General features: G+C 41.6%; 1 protein-coding gene across 5 annotated transcripts in view; it reads right to left on the minus strand.

Annotated features, from left to right (window-relative positions):
• The window catches only part of KMT2A (lysine methyltransferase 2A), a 74,481-nt gene that overhangs the window by 4,959 nt on the left and 42,994 nt on the right, over positions 1–26,528 (minus strand). For 3 of the 5 annotated variants that reach the window (XM_068555785.1, XM_068555782.1, XM_068555787.1), the window contains 24 exons: positions 26,145–26,240; positions 25,813–25,933; positions 24,749–24,871; positions 24,139–24,323; positions 22,983–23,156; positions 22,133–22,243; positions 21,756–21,829; positions 20,565–20,758; positions 20,132–20,238; positions 19,198–19,335; positions 18,010–18,168; positions 17,619–17,736; positions 17,418–17,496; positions 16,193–16,353; positions 15,811–15,996; positions 11,353–15,598; positions 10,587–10,667; positions 9,584–9,648; positions 8,303–8,473; positions 7,385–7,459; positions 2,146–2,320; positions 1,876–1,983; positions 921–1,004; positions 373–502 (listed from right to left, as the gene is read on the minus strand). In XM_068555785.1, coding sequence (XP_068411886.1) covers positions 373–502; positions 921–1,004; positions 1,876–1,983; positions 2,146–2,320; positions 7,385–7,459; positions 8,303–8,473; positions 9,584–9,648; positions 10,587–10,667; positions 11,353–15,598; positions 15,811–15,996; positions 16,193–16,353; positions 17,418–17,496; positions 17,619–17,736; positions 18,010–18,168; positions 19,198–19,335; positions 20,132–20,238; positions 20,565–20,758; positions 21,756–21,829; positions 22,133–22,243; positions 22,983–23,156; positions 24,139–24,323; positions 24,749–24,871; positions 25,813–25,933; positions 26,145–26,240 — 7,161 coding nt within the window. The remainder of the gene's footprint in view (positions 1–372; positions 503–920; positions 1,005–1,875; positions 1,984–2,145; positions 2,321–7,384; positions 7,460–8,302; positions 8,474–9,583; positions 9,649–10,586; positions 10,668–11,352; positions 15,599–15,810; positions 15,997–16,192; positions 16,354–17,417; positions 17,497–17,618; positions 17,737–18,009; positions 18,169–19,197; positions 19,336–20,131; positions 20,239–20,564; positions 20,759–21,755; positions 21,830–22,132; positions 22,244–22,982; positions 23,157–24,138; positions 24,324–24,748; positions 24,872–25,812; positions 25,934–26,144; positions 26,241–26,528) is intronic. The other 2 variants (XM_068555786.1, XM_068555783.1) reach the window with 1 other exon arrangement.

Here is a 26,528-nt window from a genome sequence, read left to right on the forward strand (position 1 = left end):
AAACTTGTGTCACTGTGTGTTGTTGTTGTTTTTTTTTTAGCTGCACCAAGCAGCTTGCGGGATCTTAGTTTCCCGACCAGGGATTGAACCCGGGCCCCTGCAGTGAAAGCGTCGAGTCCTAACCACCAGACAGCCAGGGAATTCCCGTCACTGTGTGCTTGTGACCCTGGGATCCATTCAGACAAACCTCCAAAGAGTATCTTTGTGTGCTAATCCCAAGAGTGGACTGGGCCCACCACAAATTCAGAGATGTTAAAATGTAAAAAAAAAAAAAAAACAAAAACTAATTCTTCCGCGATCTAGGGATCATCTTTATAGTTGATGGCCCCTTTCTATAACAAAAGAACTGGAGAATGAAAGTGTGGAACTCACCTTGCTGTCATAGTACTTCTCTCGCTTGTCAGTCTGGATGGAACGGATGACATTGCCAGCGTACTCAATCACCATCTCACCTGCATCGATGTTTCTCTTACAAAAAAGACCCCGGCCATGGATGGGAGACCTAGGACATAAAGATGGAAAAGACATCAGCCGCAGATTTTGCAAATAAGGTTAAATGTGTGAATACATGAATAAATGAATAAAATCTCCTGGTCTATTAGTTCCCCAGGAGAGACAGAGACTTGGAAAGAATCTGGACCCACCTGATTTGAGTATATTAATCACTCTTAACAAACAGCCAAGGATTAAAGATTTCTCCGTTCCAAAGCCCACCAGAAGTAGCAATACTTTAAAGCTTACTGTGTTAAATTCCTCATTCAACACAAGGAGTTGCAGGATCCCAGGACATCAGGTTCAATTAGTAATATCGATAAAAACCTCACTTACTGAATGAAGGAGGTCACTCCAGCATTTGATCCACTTTGATTTTGGAAAACTTCATTAGTTTTCTATAATTCTTTCTACAATTTTAGCCATACCTGTAGACACCAACTGCCTCCTTAGAAGTCTTTTTTAAGTGCCGGAAACGCATGGGCATTGGCAGATCCATACTAGTTGCCCTCCTAAAGAGAGACGGTTCGTTATTAATGAATTCTCTTCAGGAAATCATCAGTTTTGAGTCTTGGATCAAAGGTTCCTAGAGCATATGACTACACTATTCTGTGTGTTCAATCCCAAGCATAACAAAGGCCTTATAAAATCAGGCCTAAAATATAGTGTTATATATGAAGTCTGTGGTGGTACATGCAAAGCTGACAGAGTATACTACAGTTAAAGAAAATAAAATATACATCTTATAGTTATTTGAATTTCTCCTCTGTAACACATTCCCCTCTCTTTGCCAGCCAGCTACTGTTACTTCAACACAAACTCTATTTCAGTCTTCTTAAATGTTATCTGGGAAATTGTGATCTAAGCAAAACTGCAACAGAGGGAAGCAAAGAGTATTTCTTTTTTTTATTTTATTTTTAAATTTTTTATTGAAGTATAGTTGATTTACAATGTTGTGTTAGTTTCTGGTGTATAGCAAAGTGATTCAGTTATACATATATTCTTTTTCACATTCTTTTCCTTTATGGTTTATTACAGGATATTGAACATGGTTCCCTGTGCTATACAGTAGCACCTTGTTGTTTACCTATTTTATATACAGTAGTTTGTACCTGCTAATCCCAACCTCCTAATTTATCCCTACCACCTTTCCCCTTTGGTAACCAAAGTTTGTTTTCTGTGTCTGTGAGTCTGTTTCTGTTTTGTAAATAAGTTCATTTGTATCATATTTTTGATTCCACATATAAGTGACATCATATGGTATTTGTCTCTCTCTGACTCACTTCATTTAGTATGATAATCTCTAGATCCTTCCATGTTGCCGCAAACGGCATTATTTCATTCGTAAAGAGTATTTATGACCGCTCTCTACTCCAGACTTACCGAGCTGACTTCAGCTGTACCTCCTCCTCTTCCTCGTCATTGGGGTTGTATTCAGGAGGCTGCCGGTGTTTAGAAGCCAGGAAGTTAAACATGTCAAATGCTGACTTCCTGGAGCCAAAAGATGAAAATATACTTAGAGAAATACTTTAATAGAACCAGTGAAGGACAGTGTTAACACTGGAAATCTCAAAGGTTAAGTGGGAAAATAATTATATCATTAGATCATAAAATCAAGACCTCAAACTGCTTATGGAAAGGAAGAGAACTTGCCTCAGGTGGACTTCAGCCCTGGCTGAGCCATGAGGGTTCAGTGGAGGTTCATTGGCCTCCTCTGGTTTGTGGAAACGGAATTTGTAATTCCTACAGTGCTTGGCACCAGACAGTTGCTCAATCAGGAACACAACTGCATCGTGGAGAATCCCCAGCATCCTCAAACCGTTCACACCTGCAGGATCAAAGGCACCCAGGTAGTGAGGAGCCCAGCCGATAGGAAGCTGCATACAACCACAGAAATGCCTAAGCTAGGGAATAACTCAGCCAGAGGCTGCTCAAGGGTGAATTATACTAAAGACAAGCTAGAAATCAACATTAGATAGCCATTAAAATGATGCGGATACAGATCCATCAATATGGAAAACACTCATGATAGATTAAGTGAAAAAAGCATGCCACCAAACTATGGACTATTTTCTATGTTCTCTGTGTACGCAGAAATGCTATATGTGTTATTTCGTTTCATGGCATAATGACCACACCAGGCAGGAAATGCTAGCTTCATCTCAAGGTAAGTAAACCTAGGCTCACACCCAAGGTCACATAGCTAGTGTGACAGAATTTGAACCTTGGTCCGTACAACTCTAACTATGATCCCATTTTTGTTTACAGGTAATGGAGTAATCAGCTCACATGCACACAGGCACCTCACTAAAATTTATAAGGAATGTTAGTGAACCCCTAACAGAGAACTCTCTTCCGTGCTGTTACAGTGAACTTATGGAGAAATACACTCAATAGCCACTTTGTTTTACTCACTTAGTCTTATTCCATTAATGAGCATTTCTTATTTCTTTTTATTTTAAAAAAAAATTTATGTAAGTCTGCTGGCACAGATGGTGAAAGGCTTTCTAAAATGATTGGCTTCAGGACTTCCCTGGTGGTGCAGTGGTTAAGACTCTGCGCTCCCAATGCAGGGGGCCCGGCTTCAATCCCTGGTCAGGGAACTAGATCCAACATGCATGCCACAACTAAAAGTTTGCATGCCACAACTAAGGAGCCTGCCTGCCGCAACTAAGGAGCCCACGTGCTGTGACTAAGACCCGGCGCAACCAAATAAATAAATAAATAAATATTAAAAAAAAATAATAATAATAATAAAATAAAATGATTGGCTTATTTCCTTAAAGGATGGGACATAGTAATAATTGCCATACCTCTTTTTAACACTAGCAAATAGCTAGTTAAATAAATAGTATATCATTTACAATTATTGTTTTTGGTATTAATAGATACCAAAATAATAATGGCATCTATTGTGGACAAGATATTATTTCATAGGCATAACTGTGTTAGGATCACACATGCAATTCCAACAGACACACAGTTTGTGTTATAAAGCATATTTATAGAGATGTAACCCCAGTGTAATCTGGGGGCCATATGCTATGTCTGGAAGGATATCCGTGTTTAAATGTTAACAATTACTTCTAGGAGGTGGGACCCCGTCCACCAATTTGTTATTGTGGTGATTAGCTTCTCCAAATTTTAAAATTCTACATCTTGTATAATTTTTTAAAAGAGGGGCAAGTTATTATCAGGTGCCTAATTTCCACTTCACTTACGAGAATCTCTAAGGGATATAATTTGGTTTTAGTGGCAAGCAGAAAGTTAAGTCTCCAGATAAGCAACATTCTTATGATCACAATCGTTGTTCCGATTAGAACTCAACCTATAAAAGTATAAAACACAAGTCGACAATATAAGAGCTTGAAGTCATATAAGACAATGGCAAACATTTTTTTTTTCTTCTATACAACACTGATTTTCCCTAAGAATTTCTTCCTAGGAATTTTAGATTGCTGTGGATTCCTAGGTAGAAAAAGCCATTAAAAAACATACTTAAGTGAAAAAAACAAAACAAAACAAAAAAACATACTTAAGTGTATTTTCACAAAATTCATTTTAATGTTTAGGCTGAGTGTTCAACTCTAGTGTTCAACCTTCACTGGAGGGCTTACAATGAGATTGGACACTGTGTCAATAATGGGAAAAGAAAGATGAGTTGCACATGGCCCCTGTTCTCAAGGAGCCCTTGGCAGAGGGAGGCAGATATGAACACAAACCTCGCAATGTGAAAGCAACCAGATAAAGGTGTAGTACAAAGTACAACAGGGAACAATCTATTCTCGTGTGGGCCATTCACTTGTTCATCCAACAAATATTTACTGAGCACCTACTGTATCTCCCGCATTCTTTCCATCTCTCCACTGTGCCAGACAGAATCTTGGGAAAACAAAGGTGAACAAGACAGGAAGGTACCCGAGACAGAAAGGTCTCAGATTTATTTTTTTTAAATAAATTTATTTATTTATTTATTTATTTTTGGCTTAGTTGGGTCTTTGTTGCTGTGCGCCGGCTTTCTCTAGTTGCGGTGAGCGGGGGCTACTCTTCGTTGTGGTGCGCGGGCTCCTCATCGTGGTGGCTTCTCTTGTTGTGAAGCACAGGCTCTAGGCGCATGGGCTTCAGTAGTTGTGGCTCGCGGGCTCTAGTGCACAGGCTAAGTAAGTAGTTGTGGCATGCGGGCTCAGCAGTTGTGGCTCACGGGCTCTAGAGCGCAGGCTCAGCAGTTGTGGTGCACGGGCTTAGTTGCTCCGCGGCATGTGGGATCTTCCCGGACCGGGGCTCAAACCCGTGTCCCCTGCGTTGGCAGGCAGATTCTTAACCACTGCACCACCAGGGAAGCCCAGGTCTCAGCTTTAATGTCACCAGAACCCTTGGACCCTTACCTAATACCATATATAAAAATTAACTCAAAATGGGTCAAGTACCTAAACGTAAGACCTAAAACTATAAAACTCTTAGAAGAAAACATAGGACGAAATCTTCATGACACTGAATTTAGCAATGATTTCTTGGATATGACATCAAAGGCACAGGTAACAAAAGAAAACACAGACAAATTGGACTTCATGATGATTAAAAAATTTTGTGCATCAAAAGATACTATTAAAAAAAGCTAGTATTCAGTGATTTCTCTGAATTCTATCTCAAATCCCCTCAGTCAGGATAATGATCTTAATTTGGCATATTAGGGTACTTAAATAAATCATATCAGGTTCATCACTTTTATTTTTTTATTTTTGGCTGCACCGCACAGCTTCCCCGACGAGGGACCGAACCTGGGCCCTCGGCAGTAAGAACACGGAGTCCTAACCACTGGACCGCCAGGGAATTCCCAGGTTCATTATTTTAATTAACCCTCACGACAAATTTTGAAGGTTGCATTAATATTCCCACTTAAGGAGATTAAGCCTTGAAGAAGTAAATTAGATTGCACCTGAAATAATGTTGATAGCAAAAGGGCAGAAATGGGACTTGAACTCAGTTTCTGTCTCCAGAGTTCATGGTTTCTAACCACCATTCCATGTGGCAGCAAAAGACATGGATAAATGAAAGCAATCTTTGTGCCGTTGGCGAAAAGGGCTGAGCTACTCAATTTGAGACTGAGAACACTGAGCTCGGGATGCCGGTTTCCTCCAGGAGCAGAATCTTACATATATTATCAGTAATCATTTCAGAGTGACTCCTGGGAGAGGCCATGTACAAATTTAATTATAGTTCACCCAATGACTGCCACAGTTGGACAGAGCAGGACCTACGAGCCATATTTTTCTGCCCCCAAAATATCTCCCTCACCCATCTAAAAAAAACAAAAAACAAAAAAGACACTATCCAGAGTAAAAAAGGAGGCAGCCCACAGAATAGGAGAAAATATTTGCAAATCATACATCTGATAAGGGATTAATATCCAGAATACATAGAACTTCTAAAACTCAACAACAAAAAAACAAACAACCTGATGAAAATATAGACAAAGGACTTGAATAAACATTTCTCTAAAGAAGACATATAAATGGCCAATAAGCACATGAAAAGATGCTCGACATCTCAAGTCATTAGGGAAATGTACAGAAAACAAAAACAAGTACTGGTGAGGATGAGGAGAAATCGGAATTCTTGTGTACCATTGGTGGGAACGTAAAATGGTACAGCCACTGCAGAAAACAGTACGGTGGTTTCTCAAAAAATTAAAGATAGCATCACCATATGATCCAGCAATTCCACTTCTGGGTATATACCCAAAAGAATTGAAAGCAAAGTCTTAAAGAGATCTCTGTACACCCATGTTCACAGCAGAATTATTCAAAACAACAAAAATGTGGAAGCAATCCAAGTGCCCACAGATGGATCAACTGATAAAGTAAATGTGATACATACATACAATGGAATATTATTCAGCTTGAAAAAGGAAGTAAGTTCTGCAACATGCTACAGCAAGGATGCACCTTGAGGACATTATGCTGAGTGTACTAAGCCAGTCACAAGAGGACAAACACTGTATGATTCCACTTATATGAGGTACTTAAAATAGTTAAAAATCACAAGGACAGAAAGAATAATGGTGGTTACCAGAAGCTGGGGGAAGAGGAGGATGGGGAGTCATTGTTTAATGGATATAGAGTTTCAGTTTTACAAGATGAAAAGTCATGGGGATGGATGGTGGTGATGGCTGCACAACAAGGTGGATGTATTTAACACCACAGAACTGTATACTTAAAAATAGTTAAGATGAGATATGGGGATGTATGTATATGTATAGCTGATTCACTCTGTTGTACAGCAGAAACTAACACACATTGTAAAGCAATTATACTCCAATAAAGATGTTAAAAAAAAAATAAAAGAATAATTAAGACGGTAACTTTTATGTTATGTGTATTTTACCACAATAAAAAATATTCATCTGTAAAAGAAAAAAACAAATGGAATACTGAGACAATGTTACAGTAGAGAGAAATCTTGAAAGCATCATGTTAAATGAAACAAGCCAGTCACAAAAGGCCACGTATTATATGATTCATTTCTGTAGGAAATGTACAGAAGAGGTACATCCAGAGAGACAGAGAGTAGATTAGTGGCTGCCAGGGGCTGGGGCTGAGGAATGACTGCTAATGGGTATGGGGCTTCTTTTAGGGATGATGAAAATGTTCTGCAATTACACAGTAGTGATGGTTTACACAACTCTGTGAATACACTAAGAGCCATCGATTTGTATGCTTTAAATGGGTAAACTGTGTAGTATAAGGTTTATATCTCAATAAAGCTGTGAAAAATGATTTTTTTTAAAAAAAGAGGGTTGATTTTTTTTTTTTTTTTTTTTTTGTGAAATCAACCCTGTAGCTTAGACCCACAAGTTACCAGAGTGAGAGTAAAATGACCGCTGCAGCATTACCTGCAAATGAAAGCTGCTTTAGGCGGGCGTTTGACCGAGCCTCCTGGACTTTGTCTGTCAATGACTTCCAGGCATCTGTGAGGAAATAAGATAATTCAGTCAAACATCTCTTAACGCCAATGATGTGAAAACATCCCCTGCTAGAACAGCTTTTTGTCGTTTTCTTAGTTTAAATCAGTTCAGTGAATAAGAAAGCAGCTGGGAAGGTGCCCCACCCAACAGCGCTCCTTTCTGTTACAAAGGATACAGAAGTGGTGAGGAGGTTCCCACCTTCTGAAAATGACCCCTGCATCCTCAACGCACTCACTTCCCCTGAGGTAGTCCTGGTCCCAAACTTGAATGTGTGGTATTAACTCTACTCCCTGTACTGCTAACCAAAACAATCCCAGCACTAACGGTTAACCAGGACTGGGGGAAGGAGATCACAACCTCTCAGTTCCTTACAGTTGAGGGGTGTAACTAGAAAACCTTTACAGTCCCTTCCAGCTCTATCCTAAGAGTCTACGATCTCTTCCTATCTGTTGGATTTATTCCCACACTCCACACTCAATACATCTAATGCAGAACGTGTACACTCAAACTAGTTATTTTTTTGTTCTCCTTACATGTCTTTTTTTTTTTTTTTCAGTCACCCAGGCCGGAATCTTCAGAGGCATCTTTGAGTCCTCTCCCTCTACCCTCTATATCCAAGCAGTCATCAATGTGTCTGTTCTTCTCTCCTTTCCTTTCTTCTCCTACTGGAAGTGGGCTTTATTACCTGACACCTCTACTGCACCAATACTCTCACTAGTGGCCTCTTGCCTTCTAGTGTCTCCAATTCAATCTATCTCATATGGAGCCGCTCACACAAATGGTACTACTGCAGCCCTAGCTGAACAGAGCCTGTGCTGTTGGGCTGGCCTAATTTAATCCACTCACCTTCGATACTTTCTGCACAGATCTGAAAGCCATCGTCACTTGAAATTTCAAAAACAAGTCCTTTTTTGGGCTTTTTCTCAGCAATGCTTTCCTTCCGCTTCTGTTCTTGCTGGAGCCAAAGCATAAGTGGAGAGCTGAAATTACTTTCTTCTTCTTCCGCTGTTTTAGGTTCTGTGAGGGAGAAAATAGATAGGGGCCAAAGTGGATGCCATAGCAAACACTTACTGAGTACTTTATGCACGTTATCTCCAAGCCTAACAACATTACACAGCTGGTTTTATTACTCCCATTTACAGATAACAAACCTGAGGTTCAAAGAGGTGGAGCAGCTTGCCTGAGGTTATAGCTGGGAAGTGACCAAAACTAGAATTTTTTTTTTTTTTTTTTTTTATGTGAAGTTATGCTGTCTCTCTGGTAGTTTCTGGTATGACAATCTGACAGTTTTTCAGTAAGTAATTGCCCTCAACAGAGTCAAAGCTAAAAAATGACAATGGTTAACATGTATGAAACACTACATATGAGGCACTCTTCTAGGAACTTCCTGTATTAACTCAGATAAACCTCACAACAATCCAATGAGGTAGGTGAGAAATGATCTAGATTTTAAAGGTGAGAAAACTGAGGCAGAGAGAGGTTAAGCAGCCCATGTTCATACAGCCAGTAAGTGGTAAAGCTGGGATTTCAACCTATCTGACTGCAGAGTCTGTACTCTCAGCCACCACCCCTCACACTGCCTTCTTGCAGAGAGATGTATCAATCCTCTCCAGGAATCAGCAAATCAGCAGAATGTGATTGCATCCCAAATCGTATGGCTAAGCATTTTCTCTGCCTGGTTTTCTTCTGGGAATCCCCTCAACGGAAAAGGACAAAGTCTTATATCCAGAGCTCTCTAGTCTTGAAGTGACTAGTTGTTTACTGATGAAATTCATCAGGACAGAAGTGCTATGGAGATGTATCTGGCGTCATAACCTAAATCTGGCTATATTATATAATAAAAATGGTTCTTGGTCTTCACTAGTGACAACTAAAGGATGAAGGCAGCTTATTGTGAGCTATTTAAGTCACACTGCTGTTACAGCAAACAGAGCAGAAGAGTATTTATAGGTTTTAGTTTTGTGTCCTTTGGCCAATCACTTAACATCTTTAGCGCTTTGACTTTTTTTTTTTTTTTTTTTTAATCTAGAAAATCAGTAGGTAGAGAAGGTGACTTTTACAGTACTTCTGGCTTTGAAATTCTGATTCTAACCCGTTACCCATCTAACCTGTTACCCACCCACACACCTGAATTTTCTTGTTCATCTGCTGGATTCTGTGTTGTCTGAATCTCAGGAAGAACAGCCACTTGCCTACACGAAAAGAAAACCAAATGTGAGATGTAACACCAGCTAGTTCTTCAATTCAAAGATAAAAACTGTCCACAATCTACCATACAGCTGTATCAGTTATACAAAACAACCACTAGACATGAACCACAGGATGCTTTGTGAACAAGCTTTTGAATGAACACACCACCACACTACTGTACGATACATAACATCAACTATCTTTTGTGAGATTCTCTCCCAAACATTTGACATGAAGTTTCTGCTTTTGGAGTTGTAGACTGTGTCCTTAAAATTCTTCTCATACCCTTAACTGTTAGAAAAAAATAAAAGGACGCTTGTTAGAAGCAGTTCTGGAGTTCCTTAAGTGAGTTAGCTGGTTTAATTAAAAACAAAAGCAGCCTGCATGATGAACCAGTAAACCATACCTATTTTCACTTTTTACAATTAAATAAAACCTGCAAACAATCCAGATGCAGATCAAGAGGGAACTAGTTAAATAAATTACTGTAGGTCTACACAACAGAACTGGAGGCAGCCATTAAAAAATGAAGTGGCATAGAGATATGTGCACAATACAGTAGCTGAAAAAAAACAAGTATAGACCAGTATGTACGGCATTATTTTATGTAAAAAAGGTATATACGTATTCAAATGTACACCATGCATATCTGTATGCACAGAAATGTCGGTATGAATGAAAACAAATTACGAGCAATGATTACCTCTAGGCAATAAATTCGGAACAGAGTAGGCAGGATGAACATGCAACCATTACCCATTATTTAAATAATTCTGTGGGTTTTTTTTTTCTTTACAAGCATGTATTAATTCCATTAAAAAAACTCTGGCAAAAAAAAAAAATAATAATAAAAAATCAACACAAATCAGGAAGGACTATTTTCTAAATGAGGTGGACAGAACTGAGTGCTTCATCTCAGGGAACTAAGCTTTACACCTACCCTGCAGGCTGCCCACGCTCTTTCTGTGGCGACTGTTCCACGTTAGCTATGTCCTGCTGCTCTGCCTCTGCTCCTGGAGTCCTGGAACAGAATCGTTTGTATCTTTTCAAGAAAAACAACAGTAAATATGTATCCAACATGGAGGTCAGTCTAAAGAAACGACTCTAACAGGATCTGATAAAATTTATGGGCTGAGAAAACTAACCTGTGGTGATACCGGTTAGACAGTGGTTACCTTGAGGGGGTACTGACTAAGAGAGGGCACCAGGAGCCTTCTGGAACACTAGAAATATTTTATGTTAGGATCTGAATGGCAGCTACATGGAGGCATACCTAGGTAAAAGTTCACTTTGTGTACTTTATGTATATTTTAATGACAATGTTTCAGAAAAGGACACCATGAGGATCTACAACAGGTGGTTTTGCCCTCCAGACAGCAATAATCATCCCTTAGTATCCTAACTAAGCCTCAGCAAAAAAGAAACAGGAGCAAACAGCAGCACTGTTCTAAATCAGAGCAAAGAGCAATTAAAGATGTGGTTCTATCCAGGGGACCAACTGCCCGCGGATGGAACTAAATTTTACTCTATAAATCACCACCGTGAGGAAAAAAAAAAAAAAAAAAAAAATCAAAGTCAAAGCCCAGAAAACCCAAGTAATACAACTTGGGCAGAGGTGTGTCCCTCCCAGAAGACCACTTCAACAGCCTCTGATCCAGAGCATGAAACCCCTCAGACCCAGCAGAGCCAAGGTCTGCATCTCTCACCCTGTGACTGAGGTCAGGGGTGTCGTGTTGGCTTCTTGGTCTGGAATGTGTGCTTCAGAAGAACTGGTCCGCAAGTGGGAAACTTTGTGCTTCTTGCCACTCCCTTTGTCCAAGGGCAGCTGAATCCGTTTGATTTTTGGTTTGGGTTTCATGGGCCCCGGCACTGAGGGACTTGCTGACTGCTGTCCAGAGGACGGAGAGCCCCCAGGAGAGGTGGAGCTGGCTTGCACAGCTGAGGATGAAGCCTTATTCTGCTCCAGCCCCATGCTATTAGGAGCATCTACCGTCTGGGTAAAGTTGGAGCCCTGGGTCCCTGGAGCGGAATCAAGATCCCGCTGGGAAGAGAGAATCCCAGTTTTGCTGGCGAGGAGCTGGCTCACGTGCTGGAGCTGATAGTGTTCTTCTGCCTCCCCTGAAGGCGAAGCAGCTGTTACGCCCGCGGTCTGAGTCGAGGGGCGCACACAGATGCTGGATGCTGCCGTCATTGCAGCAGTAGAGGGAGTCTGTGACGTCCCCAGTTGTGGAAACATTCCTGAACTTGGCGGTAAAGCCACAGGCTGGTCTTGAATCCCCAGGCTCTGCTGGCTGGCTTTGATTAAAAGATTGCTTATGGAGCCAATATCCGGGCTACCAAGCAACCTCGGGTTGGTTAACGCGACATGTCCTGGAACGGACGCGCTACTTGTAGGGGCGGTTGTAGTTTGCATGGATACAACGTTCAGGACGGAGGAACCGGAGGCCAAGCCAGACACAGGCCCTGACGTGAGGTGGCCGGTATCCTGGCTTACGGTGGCTGCACCCGCCGCCGGGGCAGCAGCCCCTCCCACATTCTGCGGTAACAGGGGCGCCTGTTCAAAATACATGATGCCGGACTTAGACCTTTTTATGATGTTGGGCACAGTTCGGTGAGATGAAGTATTAAGTGACCCCAGGTCTAACAGATTGGGATGATTTGGAAGCTGGGAGGGTGTGAAGTTAATCAATGTCATGTTGGAAACCACGTCGGAAGGGGCGATGTTTGAAGGGGTACTAGAGGGAGCGAGTTTTTTATTCTTTCGGGTCTGCAGGCGAGATATGGGTCTTTTCTTGAGTCCAGAGGATGGAGTGGCTACTGTGGTACTGAGATCTGTCCTCTGGCTGGCTTCTGAAACCAAAAGCTGGGGATCTGGAGGAGGCTGGACCCCGATAAGTAGGCCTGAAGGAGGACTGCTGATGTTTGGTGGGAAGCTACTCTGAGTAGCTGCAGGGAAGGAATGTAAGTGCTGGTGATGAGGCATGGGGAGCAGTCCTTTGCTAGCAGGAGGGAATAAAGACTGGGAAGTCGGCAGGCTTGGATTGAGTCCTGTGGTTAGGGTGAGACCACTTCCCATGGGCCCCAGTACTGACGTGTTTGTCTCCATCACACTGGGTGCAGAACTAACAGAAGAGGTCAGCTGGATTTTTTGGGTCACTCCATTCGGAAGAGTCTGGAGAACGTAAAGCGGCTGCATGTTCTGGTTAACAACAATGAGTTTCTCGGTGGCTGGTTTCAGGTGGGGCGGAGTGGTCTGGACAGCGGCGTTAGAAATCTGAGACGGGCCAGGGCTGTCGGTAGAGTTGGGCACGTATTTCTGGTTCTGGATAGGAACGGTAGGGGAAACAGGTACCTGAAGGCCAGGGGTGCTACTATTTCTAGTTAAATCCTGGTTGTTGCCATGACCTTGCTCCACCGAACCACAAGGAGGGCTGGAGATGTGGTCTGCATCCATGTGACCTTGGATAAAGTGGTCAGGAGTCATGTGGCCTTCAGGGCTGGGATCTACTCCTGGACTCAGCAGTGAGGAGTCACCTTCAGAGGAGGCCACAGATTTTTCCGGGATGGTTCCTCTCTTCTCCCCTGAGTCTGAGATTACAGCTAGCCTACTGGGGTTCTGGCTCGGGACAGTGGGACTCCGCGTGGTCAGGACAGAGAGGTCTGACGGCAGCTCTAGTGGCAACTCGAACTGCTCCTCTGCTGAGATGGAGGAGGAAACACTGCTGTCCACGGCTTCCGTTGTCGGCAACTGCTGAGAAAACACTTCGAAAAGACCCATGTCTTTTTCACGATTACTGTCAAGACCCAAACCTTCGCCAAGATTCAGGAGTTCCGACGAAGAGGACTCTGGGCTCTCACCCAAAGCCTGCATGGATGGAGTATTCTTTAGTACAAAGTCCATAATGTCTGAGGGCAGGATGTTCCCACAGTCATCACTGTTGTTATTATCTGAATCCGATTTCAGGAGCTCAGTATTATAGGTGTCCAGTAAGTTTTTGTCTGAGGGGGTGCTTGTGTGGACCCTGCGGCTTGACTCCAATGAGCTGAGCTGAGCTTCCAAGGAATCCTGTCCCTGTGTTTTCACTCTGCTCACAGAGTGGCAGTTATCCATCTTTGGCTCATTTTTGTGGCCAACAGAGCTCTTAATGACATGCTCTTTTTCACCAGTGTCCTCAGGCCGATCCATCTTCAAGGTCTCTGTTCCGTTTTCTTTACTGTTTCTTTTTGGAATCTGGCTGCTTTTCCTCGTGGTGGCTGTGACGCTAGTATCACTCTCTGTCCCATCGTCAACACCATCCAACTGTGAGATTTTTGGAAGATCACATTGCTCCTCCTCCCGAAATAAATTATGGGGTGTCAGCCGTTCCTCTCCACCTGAAGAAATCACTGTCCTAGTGAAATTGTAGTAGTATAAATCGTCTTCGTCGGAAGTGCTCAAGTCATCGGCCCCGTCCACCTGTCCTTCAGCGGCTCTCTTGCCTCGCTTCTTCCCAGTTGAGCTGCTGTAAAACGGAATGTCTTCTTCGCCATAGGACCTTACTCCATAGAGTGGGGTGAGCCCAAAGAACATGTTAGAACGTGCCCGGGCGCTGCGACGGGGATATCTCCTCTTGAAAGAGCCATCCTCCTGAGGTTTGGGGCCATCTGGAAGCATTAGGTTTCTGTCCTGTACTGGAAGATTCTGATAGGTATTACTTTGAGAATCCTGGGATGAGGTATTATTGGGGCTTGCTTGGGCGACGGGACCATCTCCTGGACCTTCGGAAGTGGAAATCGGTTCTGTTGGAGAGGCTGACTCTATCTGCAAAGGGGAAAGAGGACTACTTTCTTTTAGGGTATTCTTGGACTGACTCTCACCCTCCATTTTTAGAGGTGTCAGTGTTACTTTGACTGTGCGTTTCCGGGGTGTCTGTAATTCCTTGGCAGACCCTTCTACTTGCATGGATGGAGCTTTGGGGACTCCTGGAATAGAATGGACTTTGTCCCCAATCTTATCAGAGGAAACATTATTACAGGGTCGTTGCCCCATGAACTCAGGAGGCAAAACTTCATCAACGAACTCTGGCTTTAGGTCTCCTTCCTCACCAGTTGCCACCTGACCAGGTTCCAAAAAAGACTGACTGGAATGCTTTTCTTTGAACATTTCTTTACAAGATTTTTTCCCTTTCTGTCTCCTGTCTCTGGAGCTGGCTCCCACGTGTTCGTTGATAATGGACGATCTGTTGCTCACTCCAGATAGCTTCAAGGTTTTGACTTCAGTATCTTCATCGGGAGGGGAGTTTGCTGACTGGGTGGAATCTGTCTGTTGGTCTCGATCATTCCTCTGCCCTCTCAAATGGAGTGGCGGGTACGGGAGGGCCTCTTTAGAAGAAAACGGCACTGAAGACAGTTCAGCAAAAGTGCCCGTTTTACTAACTTTTAATTCTCCAGCTGTTGCATTATGAACCTGTGGGGCCAGTTTCGGAAGGCCAGGGTAAGCCACATTATGTGCCGATCCCTCTGAGTTCTTGGAACTCGGCATTTTGGTCTTCTCTCCCTTCGAAGAGGAGCTCTTGGATGTTGAGTCTGAAGCGCCGGAATGCTTCATTTCTGAAGATGAAGAGCCATCGAAGTGACTGGTTTTAGTGCCCATAGTAACTACCGTCCTTTGCAGATGTGAAGAGGTGGGAGTGTTCTGCCCTAAATTAGTGTTAGAATTCAGCGGCCCTAAGCCATGATCAACCGCTTTGGCACTTGACTCGAGATCTGCGGCGGTCCCTACGGTGGCGACTGAGGAAACACTGTTCCTGGAGTAAGTGCTCCCAGTTCTCATTGGAGACATTATCCGGAGTTTAGACCGCTGGGGTGACAAGGAAGAAGTACTGTGACGCCTGGAGCCAATGCTTCGAAGTCCAGAGGAGAGTAAAGGGTCACCCACTGTGACTATCTCATGAGTGGTTGGGGTAGGGCTTCCTAAACGAGAGAGAAAGTAATAAAGTCCATTACAGATCGGACACGTGTGCTGTACCACTGGTTTCAATGACTTAGCTAGATATGTTTACAGCTAACGGAAAAATCAACATTTTCCATTGGCAGAAGTCACCACGATAAAGGTGCCTGACAGCATTACAAACTAATCTTTGAGCTGACCTCCTTGGGTCGGGTAGGTCAGTGAAGTCTTTTACCTGCAGAAGGCAGTGGCCGACAGCCAGGGGATCTCTGTGTTGGAGAATAGCTGGGTGTTCGAATCCTAGGGACCTTTGAGATGACGTGATAGAAACAGGAACCAGAGGTTTGTGAATGAGGAGGTCGATCTGGTGATGGAGGACTTACAATTTCAGCTGTGTTTTGACTTTCTTTAGGTGAAATTTCTGTGGCAGGAAATAAAAACTCTTACTAAAAAAGTTTAATTAAGATATCAAACAAATGAACCAAGAAAAAGCCAGCTGTCAGGTAAGTACCAAAACAGAAGCAAATGTGACCTCCCAAAGCAATGCCTTTTTCCCACCCGTCAATCGCAATATTCCCCCAAATCGAATTCAAGTCCCATCTTGATTAAAGGCTAACCTGCAAAAGATGTTGGACTGTGAGCGATGGTCCTGTTTTCATCATGTTCAACAGTGCTGTTGATGTCTGGCTCTACAACCGGAGGACGGCATTCCACTATCTTGCACGTGTACACGCAGCGTTTGCGAGCATCCGTGGTGCTCCAGTACACCCGAGAACACCTGCACGCAGATGGTAACGATCACCGTGAGTGCGAGGACAGAAGCAGAGACTGACATTTGTCAAAACCTCTTCTCAGCCTAGGTTCCCTGGCCTCCTTGATTTACAAAATTTAGCTTTATTTCATGGATTCTTATTAGAGGGTCTCCTGGTTAGGGTCTTCCAAGTTTTTTGAAGTCCTTGGTTTTTCCTGGCCTCTCAGAAAACAGCATCAAATCCTTTTTTATTGTGTTGTAAGCAGGGGACAAAATTAGTAAAACAGCCTAAAATGCAAAGAAAAAAAAAAATACTAACTATTGATACTACAAGAAATAGTTATTGGCCTTCAGGAAGGGATAACTGCCCCACCATGTGTACAAAGTGAGGAAAGAACAAACCTGGCGTGTTTCCTTTGGGAGAAAAGCCCCATGAGACAAGAGAAACGGAACTGCTTCAAATCTGCTGGATGCTGATGGAGCCTAGCTCTTTACACTAAGAGCTGCCAGCTAAATGTGGAGTAGAGACTGTGTTTTCACAATTGAAATGCAGAATAAATCAGAGTATATATAACAAAAGGGAGACTCCAAAGGGGAAGAGAGAGAAAGCGAATTTTAAATTTATATCGTCAGTTTGCTAGAAGTTTAAACAATTTGTTTCATGCGGGAAAGATTACAAATTCTTATTGGACTATTTGATTGTTATTGTAGGGGTTATTTTTAGAAGGACCTATAAAATGTAAAACGTAAAATGAGGACAGAGGCATGAGGTGTTTGATCCCTGACAACACACTGGACTTCTGAACTGAGGTGAATGGAATTTAGTGGAATCTTAAGAGACTGGCCTGGTGTCTTCTACCTAGGTTTTATTTGGAAATGATTCTGAAATTACGTCAACAATACTTTCCTTCTACAACTGGATCTAGCTGACATAAAATGATACTTTAGTCCCAATCTACGAGAAGTAGCAAAAAAAAAAAGGAATTAGTTAAAAGTCACTAACAAGTATGGCTCTGCATTTAATGACCTACTCACTGCTTCAGGGTACTCAAGGGGTGGGGCTGCTGTCTTCTCTCTACAGAGCTACTTACTGATATCCAATAGGAAAGAGCTTATCCTCACAGTCAGAGAGATCATTCAGAATCCCTAAGCAGTCAATTGTCATGGAGCCTAAGTAAGAAAAGAAGAACTGATTAGAGGCAATCATGAGAAGGCCCACTTTATAACTGAAGACTAGAAAGTACCTCAGTGACACAGCCAGCCTTCCCCAACAACCAAGGCCCATGTCATACCAATCATCATGTGGATATTTTCTGGTTCTAAGCCATTGAGAAACTTCCTTCTCAAGCTGATTCCTTCAAAGTCCACAAACACTCTTCTAAAAACTTCAAATCCATTCTCAGGAACCACCTTAAATGAAAAGCCAGGGCAGCTGTTAGGCTATCCCTTTTACACACCATACTCACGATACTGACTCAGAGGGAAAGTGCAGAACGTATCTCAAAATCACCCTTCTGTTTCACTAGCAGTGCCTCTGTTATTGCTCCTAAGGGGAGGTGATTCTAGGAATACCTAGAATCACCTACTAGGAACACCTAGGAGGATGGTGAAATACAGTTTACCATCTTGCTATTTTCAGCCTCTTTTCCTAGAGAATTCAAAAAGCAGCTAAAGCCATCTCACCTCGCCTTTGATCAAATCCCGATGTCGTTGGCAATATACTTTTTTATCATCCAGAAAGACACAGTTCTTGGCGCGGGAACACATGAAATGATAGTTGCTGGTGCAGGATGTGAGGCAGCAACCCACAGTGGCTCCTGGCTTTTGGCAGAATTCACATCTCTAACAACCCAGAAAGAACAGAGTCCAAGTCAGACTTTCAGAAGTTTTAGCCATTTTCCATCCCCCCCTAGAGAGTCACCCCATTCCGGGTTTCCCACAATTCATTTTGCTATTGGTAATCTGCTGAATTACAGAAAAGTGATATGAGCCATAAAGCCTCCTCTACAAATCCTTTCTTTCCTATGGCCCATGCGGCCTATGATTATTAAATTTAAATATTACAATTTGATTTAGAACTTGAATCAAAACAGTTTTTTCTAGGATGCACAACTGATTTAGAGAAGATGAAACTTTGAAGATCGATGTTAAAAACATCATCTTGGTAGAAAGCTATTATATCCCAAAGAACTCAGTTCTGGAAAGATTATACTAGTCAGAGACATAACGGTTCTTAATTACTAGGCTTAATTGATGAACTTATGTGATTCAAAGATTTCCTTCAACTAGGCTATATGTTACTAGCTCATTCTGTCACAGTCACAGTCTGGGCTCCTCTCCAGGGAAGACTTTTTATTTGTGCTCTCCGCACATTTTACTTATGTTTCTTATGCATGTGCTATTTTTTGTTTCTTCCTGATAATCTTTCATTTTCTCCCCCCGTCAAAATATAGCTTTAAAAATTTTACTCCTTCGTAGGCTTTTCTGATTACTCTAAGCTGCTACTAATAATCACTTTCTACATCCCCCCTTCGTGTATGTGTTTTGTGAGTTTATCACATGGAGCCTCAGAGTGCTGATTCAACTGGAACGTCTGAGGTCGTTTTGTCTAAATCACTTAATAAATTAATACCTTTCTTGGGCATCTGAATTATTTCCCCAACTGGATAAGACTTCGTTTTCTATTGCTTTTGTACCCATCCTCCAAGGGTAAGAATAGCAATCTGCCTACAGTGTACACCAACATTTGCTGCTGGCTAACCATTCCGAAGGAGCTATGAGAAACACCAGCGAGGCAGCATTTAGCCCCAGAAAGAACATCTGGAAACTGAGAGGGAGTCTCTTCCATAACATTCACCCACAGGTTCTTACCAGCTGCTTGCCCCTGATCACAGCCATATGCACATTCTTCAGTGATCCATCATCATCTTCAAACACTTCTGCTGACCACAAAGCGCAATTTACATGTGTCCATTCGTTTTGGCCAATGTATAGCAAACGGCCAGCATCCTATGAAACAAGAGATTTCCTTTTTTCTTTGAAGAATATAACGTCAAATAGGCTTTTCCTTGGTATTAGCTTTACCTCCTTCAGGATAACTTCAGTAAATCAAGTCTAATTCTTTAACTTAGGGGTGCACACAAAAATCACAATTCAAAGTTTCTTTGTTTTCACTTCTCACCTTTTTCGATTACCTTTTCCACAGACTGGAAGTATCTTATAATCATAAAGAATTAAAGAACAAGCAATATGTGTTAGGTTTATAGAAGTGCCCACTGACTTCTTTAAAACCGTATTTCAAAGCCAGTTCTCTCAGCTTGCATTAAACACCTTTTTAAAAAAAACTGTAAGCTTACTATGTGCCAGGATCCAAATAAGGCTTTACATACATTATTTCCTTTAATCCTCATAACCATTCTGAGGTAAGATTATTATTATCCTCATTTTAAAAACGAAACTGAGGGTCAGAGAGGTTAAACTCTTTGCCAAGGTCAACAAGTAGGCGGCAAAGCACAGAAATGAATCCAGGCAACCTGCCAGACCTGGGGACCTTAACCACACTGCTAATAACTACATTAAACACAAGCTATTTAATGTGCAACTTCTGTTTTATTCACTTTCATAAAATCTTTTTTTGAGGAACTGCCAATATAAATTACAAGATATCAGCATGTTAATTTAAGGCAACTCATCTTTTAAATCAATTACATCAGTTATAGAAAAAAACCCCAAATGCCACAAACTAAGTGACGAATATTCATTTGGCTAGTCTACTAAGCAGGACCCAGTGCACCAAGGTACTTACATTAGCACTGTCGTCACCGTACGTCAAACACAATGCACACTGTCTATTATCTTCTATGCCTGGGGGTGGGTTCAGTTCTGGACTGTCTTCTCGACTCCTATCAGTACCTTGGAACCCAGAAGACATACAGTTAAAATTGGCAATACTATGTCTGATATCCAGGAAAAAAGAAAACAATTCAGCTTAAACAGCCTAGAGCCTATGAAATCAACACATTCAAAAAGTGTTCAAAGTTATGCTACCTTACTATCCCTTACATTACTTGTATCAATTCTCTGTTAACATTCCAAGTGAAGCAAAAATAATGATTTTATTACATTTAAGGATCACCGGGAAATTTTTCCAATACGGAAGTACATTAAATTTAGAGTCACAAAGTCAATCATTTGCACCCAGAGAGAAATGGATAACAAGTCTTCATCTGGTGTCTTACTCAAAATTGGCGGTGTAGGAGGATGCAGAGGAGTTGGTGAGTCTGGTTCTCCAGGCCCTTTAGGTTTGGGAGCTGGAATGATTTTCTTCATTAAAGGAGGCTGCTCAGTGTGGCTGTTTTCCTCTCGCTCCTGCCACTGAGCATAATTATGGTCAAGTGAAGGTGGAAGCACTGCGTTTGGTAACATCCCACTGCTGGAAATAATCGATTCAACAAGTATTTATTGAACTCCTACAAGATACCCAGAACTGTACAAAACAGTCAAATTCTTGATATCATCAGGTCTCAGGCCTGGGCACAAGCCTTTCACAGACTGTAAGAACAAGTCACAGAATTTGAAAACTGCCTACACAGGACTTTATTATTTTTAAAAATATAATCCCGATGTATTGTGACTCTTGGTTAAACATCTAGAAAAAAATGATAACCTTATCAGTGTGTCAAAAGGATTCACTGGAATAAAAATTTAAGGTTAAATATGGACAATCAAGAACTGTTGAGAGCACCATTTGAACTAAATAAAATAGAACCCAGTTATAACTGGGCTATATATACATAGTACATGTATTGTACATATGCCGCAAGTTCCCTAAAACAACAAATACATAAATAAAGAAAAAAAGGGCAGCGGACTGCAATAAACATTAAGTGTTGTCTCTAAACCAGCAATAAAAAGGCATTTCAGGGCTTCCCTGGTGGCGCAGTGGTTAAGGATCCGCCTGCCAATGCAGGGGACACGGGTTCGATCCCCGGCCCAGGAAGATCCCACATGCCGCGGAGCAACTAAGCCCATGCACCGCAACTACTGAGCCTGCGCTCTAGAGCCCGAGTGCCACAACTACTGAAGCCCGCGTGCCGCAACTACTGAAGCCCACGCGCCTAGAGCCCGTGTGCCTAGAGCCCGTGTTCTGCAGCGAGAGAAGCCATGACAATGAGAAGCCCGTGCACCGCAATGAAGAGTAGCCTCCGCTCACTGCAACTAGAGAAAGCCCACGCACAGCAACGAAGACCCAACACAGCCAAAAACCAAACAAATAAATAAATAAATTTATTTTTTTTTTAAAAAGGCATTTCAACTGATTAATCTTTAATATTAAAACTTAGTCTAGAAAAACCCCTCAATCTAAAAATATAAGAACACTCAGATTTCTAGCTGACGAAGCGAAAAAAAGTAATACTGAATTTACTCACTTGCTTGATACTTTATTTGGCTCCCAAAACCTGGACTTTTTGACACTGAACCATGGAAAAACACGTTCCATTTGCTAACAGAAAAACAAACAAACAAAATGTAAGCATGTGACCATTCATTTGGAAAGCACATAAAAACCAACAACTTCACACCAGCTTCTCTGTCAATATGAGGATGATTTCAGGCCACCAAGGGAAAGATCCATCCACTCTGGAACCTCACTAATCTCCTCCCAAAGAATCAGAGGAACGAATTAAACCAAAAATGATTTATACACATGACAAAGCAAAACACAGACGAGAACAAGTCTCTTCTGTTCACGTGGTAACAACCCGCTGATTAAGCATCAAAGACATGAACTATTAATATCATTCACCCGAATAAAGAAGGACTTGACCATGCTGTTGGCTTTTTTAATCTCTGGCTGCCCTCCATCTGAGTTAATGGCTGCTTGAATGATCTTCACGATATCATCGCTGAACTCCAACTGTATACAAAACAAAGCGTTCATTATTCATAGAGCAGTGCGCTCTCAGAACCACTTCCTCTTCCCTCCTAAATCATCCAGCACAGAGATCCAAGAGAAGATGGACACCCCATTTTAACACGGTGTAATTTCTCTTTAGTGGAGGCCTTTGGGATTCAGTTCATAATTAACTTGTGGCAGTCAAGACATGCCAGGCTAATAAGGTAAGAATGCAGATAAATTAGCTGTATCCTGGTAAGTTACCCAAACAGGGCCACGATTTTTTACTTAGACTAAAATGAATAAACAACTTAATAGCAAACACGGACCATGAGATAACAGATGATCACTTCCTATACTTTCTTAAAATCATAAAATTAAAAGGCATCTATCTAGAAACAAATATCCATTATAAAAAGACATATTATTCAGATGTGATCTCAAAAGGGGCAAACCAATTAATTGCACATTAGTATTTTTCCATAAACACTTTCAATATAAAAATAATTTTAATATAAAAATAATTTTTGAAGAACTCAGATGAAAGCCAAATAAAAAGACACTACCTTCTCTATCATAACCCATCTTCCAAAACACAGAACTAAAATAACTCACATATTTTTAGGTATTTAAAACCACATGACATTTCTAAATACAATACAAATCATCTTTTAATGCTAACACCCAGCCTCATCCCCCAAAAGACCCAAGGAAGCTAAACTGGAGCTGGAAATGTGGGTAGTTTGCTGTATAGACATACCACAGATGTGTAGTTCCCTTGGTCCATTTTCCTCTTGACTCCTTCCAGATCTAAAGGCTGTTGATCTTCCTGTTTGCTGACCTCAGTAAGCACTGGTGGATCAGGCCCTTCTGGGGAGCTACGGGAAGGTATACTCTCCTCTGTCTCAGGATTTAAGTCCGGAGGTTTGGCAGCCTGTCGTCAGGAAAGATATGTTTCTTTTATCTAACACTGAAAATGAGGCACCTATGCAGATTCTACTAAAATGAATAAAGATGGTACTGAATGATGCGTATTATAAAACCTAAAGAACTTAAAAGTAATCAGAGATTTCTCAAATACTAGAAAAGGAAAGTTAAAACGAGCTGGCTATCTAATAGCTTGGCTAGGCTCACTGAGGAGCTTTGCTTGATAACTCCCAGCCTAGTATGAAGAAACAGAAACTGTCCAATTCCTTTTGAGTAAGACACAGATACAGCTAATTTTCCTATTCAAAAAACAGACTCTGTTAAAAGATAAAGCAGCAGGCTAGCTCTGAGTTAAAGTTATCCATGTGGTTGTTTCTTCCAACATTATACCTGTGTTCCCAATGACTACTTTATGTATATAGTTCATGACTTAAACGGACAAGAAGCAGTGATTCTCAAATCGTGTCCTGAGGAGCCCTGGAACTTTGCTGGAGCCGAAGGGTCTCTGGCCCCACTACCACCCTCGTGGATCAGGCCACCATCCTGCTCCCTCTTACCTAGAGCACCACCACTGCCTCCTAACCACGCCTCCTGCCTCTAGGCTCAGTCCTCTCCAATCCTTCCTCTCACTCCAGTCAGAATCTTTTTTTTTTTTCTAAAAAGTAACTCTGATCAGGTTACTCTTTTGGGTGAAGTCCTTCATTGGGCTCCCCATGGCCTTCAGAATACAAAGGCCAAATTTCATATTACAACGGCAAGACCTTTGAAAGAGATATGGCCCCTTCCTTCTTCTTACCCCAGAGAAGGGTTTTACTCTTGGTGCTAAGAATGTTCTTAATAGCCTAAGGCCAAAACAAGGAACTCTACAAAACTAAATGAAGAATGAAGCAAAAGAAAATAAACTGAAAAGCAAACACACACAAAAACGCACACATTCCACGACTAGGTAAAAACCACCATTCGGAATACAAAATGAGACCTGGGCCTACCTGTCGGTAGCGTAGCAAGTGGCTGGTGGTCCGAGAGTTCAACAAGGCTGTCAGTACTTGCTTCAGAGAGATCTGGAGCTCTTTTTCAAGGGCCAGTCGCCACTCCGCAGGGTGCCGCTCAGTACAGTTCACACAAGTGTAGGCCACACTTTCCGGAAGATTAGACAGGATCTCATACATCTCATCTGGGAAAACAAAAACCTACAATGATGAGGTGCTCTGAAGAGTGGGACACAGGGAAAAGAGAAAGCTATTCTACTGAACTTAATATCAAGCTGCATGTTAGAACAGTATTAAGACTCCCACACCCCCCGAAGAACTCATATGTATTGATCTCCGAAGGGACATTATTAACACTAACTCAGGATTTAGTCACTGGAGAATCAATTGGTTATGGTATCCACAAAGGACAGCAAATAAATATCTTAAAGAATGTGTTCAAGATGAATGAGCACAAATTTAACACAATGTTCTTACTTTAGAGACCAAAAAATAAATTTAAAAAGACTTCAAGTAACAACACTACCATAATTTTATGTTTATAGTACTTTGGGGGCTGTAAATGCAGCTGTACCAAGAAAGAAGGAAACTGTAATAAAAAGACTCCAACCTTCTGTACCTGAAAGATTCTCACATTTGGAATGGACCCATCGATCACACTTCCCACACTGCATCATCTTACTCTCGTAGTCATCGTCATCATAACACTTATCACAAAGAGGGCAGAAGTTTCCTGAAAGCAAAGCAAAGCTTTCAGCAGAGCTTCGGTTCACATACCAATGCCTCTAAGGCCCTTGACTCACATGTGCCAATGTGATGTAAAATGCCAGCCACCATATTCTGCTTCTGAAACTTACAAATGCCAGCATGCATCTACCATGGAATGTTTACACATCTGTAAAGTGTCAAGATTATTCTGAGCTCTCAGAATATGTCACTAGTTCTCTTCTTTAGACCCATTTTTAAAGGTCATGAGGTAGATTTTATAGAAAAAGAATGGAAGAGAGAACTTTCTCTCTTAAACATTCCAAAGAAATGTTTCAATTCTTAAAAAAGAGGAGAGGGTAATGGGAGTAAAAAAACACAATTAATTTACACTTTTCCCTTATTCCCAGTGCTTTTTACATTAGAGCTTAGAGCAATGCTTCCTAAAATTTGGAAGAATATACACCCTTCATCAATTTGTTTTATCCATGTATCACCTCTTATTATTTTTTACTTAACAGACTTAATATTGATTTGCTTATTTTAAATAACTTCAATAGTGAACTTTATATCATTATTATCCTAAGTCAGTTTAATGTATTGGCTATAATTTTTTTCTAGCACAACTATTAAGATACAATCTTTGACTCAGTACCACCTAAAATCATTTCTGAAACAATCAAATGGATATATACCTCACTTTGGGAAATACTGGTTTAGAGCATTTCTTTGTGGTGAGTTACTATAAAAAGTCCCCTTGGTTCATCCCCCCAAAGATAACAAAACCTTTCTAGTTGCTCTAAGTCTCTGTGTAAGGAAAAGAGCAAGACCAGAAACTTAGGAAATCTGTCTAAATGGCATCCTTGACAAGAATGGTGAGACCTTTTCATTCCACTGCAGTGTCCAGTTCACCTCCCAAACACTAAGTACAACCTCTAAAAGTTGACGAAACTGGCTTTTCTGAAGTACCTTTAGCAAAGAGTTTGGCACAATCATGGCAGAGTGAGAAATCGTGAGACCACTGTGCATCCCACCCTTTGCCGGGAGTCGTGGATCCACAGCTCTTGCAGCGAACGCACTTGGTACAGATCTGGAAGAGATGAAAGAAATTCAATAGGAACTTCTTATTTTTAATATCTCTTCTTATTTAAGATGGTCTCAAATGCAATCCATTTCTAGAGTTGACTTCTCTACTGGGACGGCTTTTCTTCCTCAAGCAGGATATTCTTCTTACAATTTGTGCACGCCCAACAGTCCCAAGACAATTCTCTCTGAAACTGCCCATTGTGTGAGAAACTCACCCAAACTTTCTTTTTCTTTGTGGGTTTGGTGGGGTAATTTGGTCCCAGGCACTCAGGGTGATAGCTGTTTCGGCACTTATTACACTCCAGCAGCTGCTGTAAGAAAATAAGAAGGCAAAAAGGTGGGCATCACCTCACCTTCACTGGACACCTGTCACTTAGTACCCCATTTCATACTTATCTTCAAGTAAATACAGCACATCACTGTGACAGCTTAAATTTCCTCATAAATTATTTACTCTCAAGGCACAGGGATTTATGTCCTGCCAAAGGCACTCAGTGGTGAACATTCTGATAAAGGAGATTTGATTTATTTTGAGCATTTTATCCAATGCCACGTTTTCTGCTATATTCCCAACATTAAATTAAAACACAATAGGCAAT

Source organism: Eschrichtius robustus, chromosome 11 (assembly GCF_028021215.1).
Source record: "Eschrichtius robustus isolate mEscRob2 chromosome 11, mEscRob2.pri, whole genome shotgun sequence".
NCBI lineage: Eukaryota > Metazoa > Chordata > Mammalia > Artiodactyla > Eschrichtiidae > Eschrichtius > Eschrichtius robustus.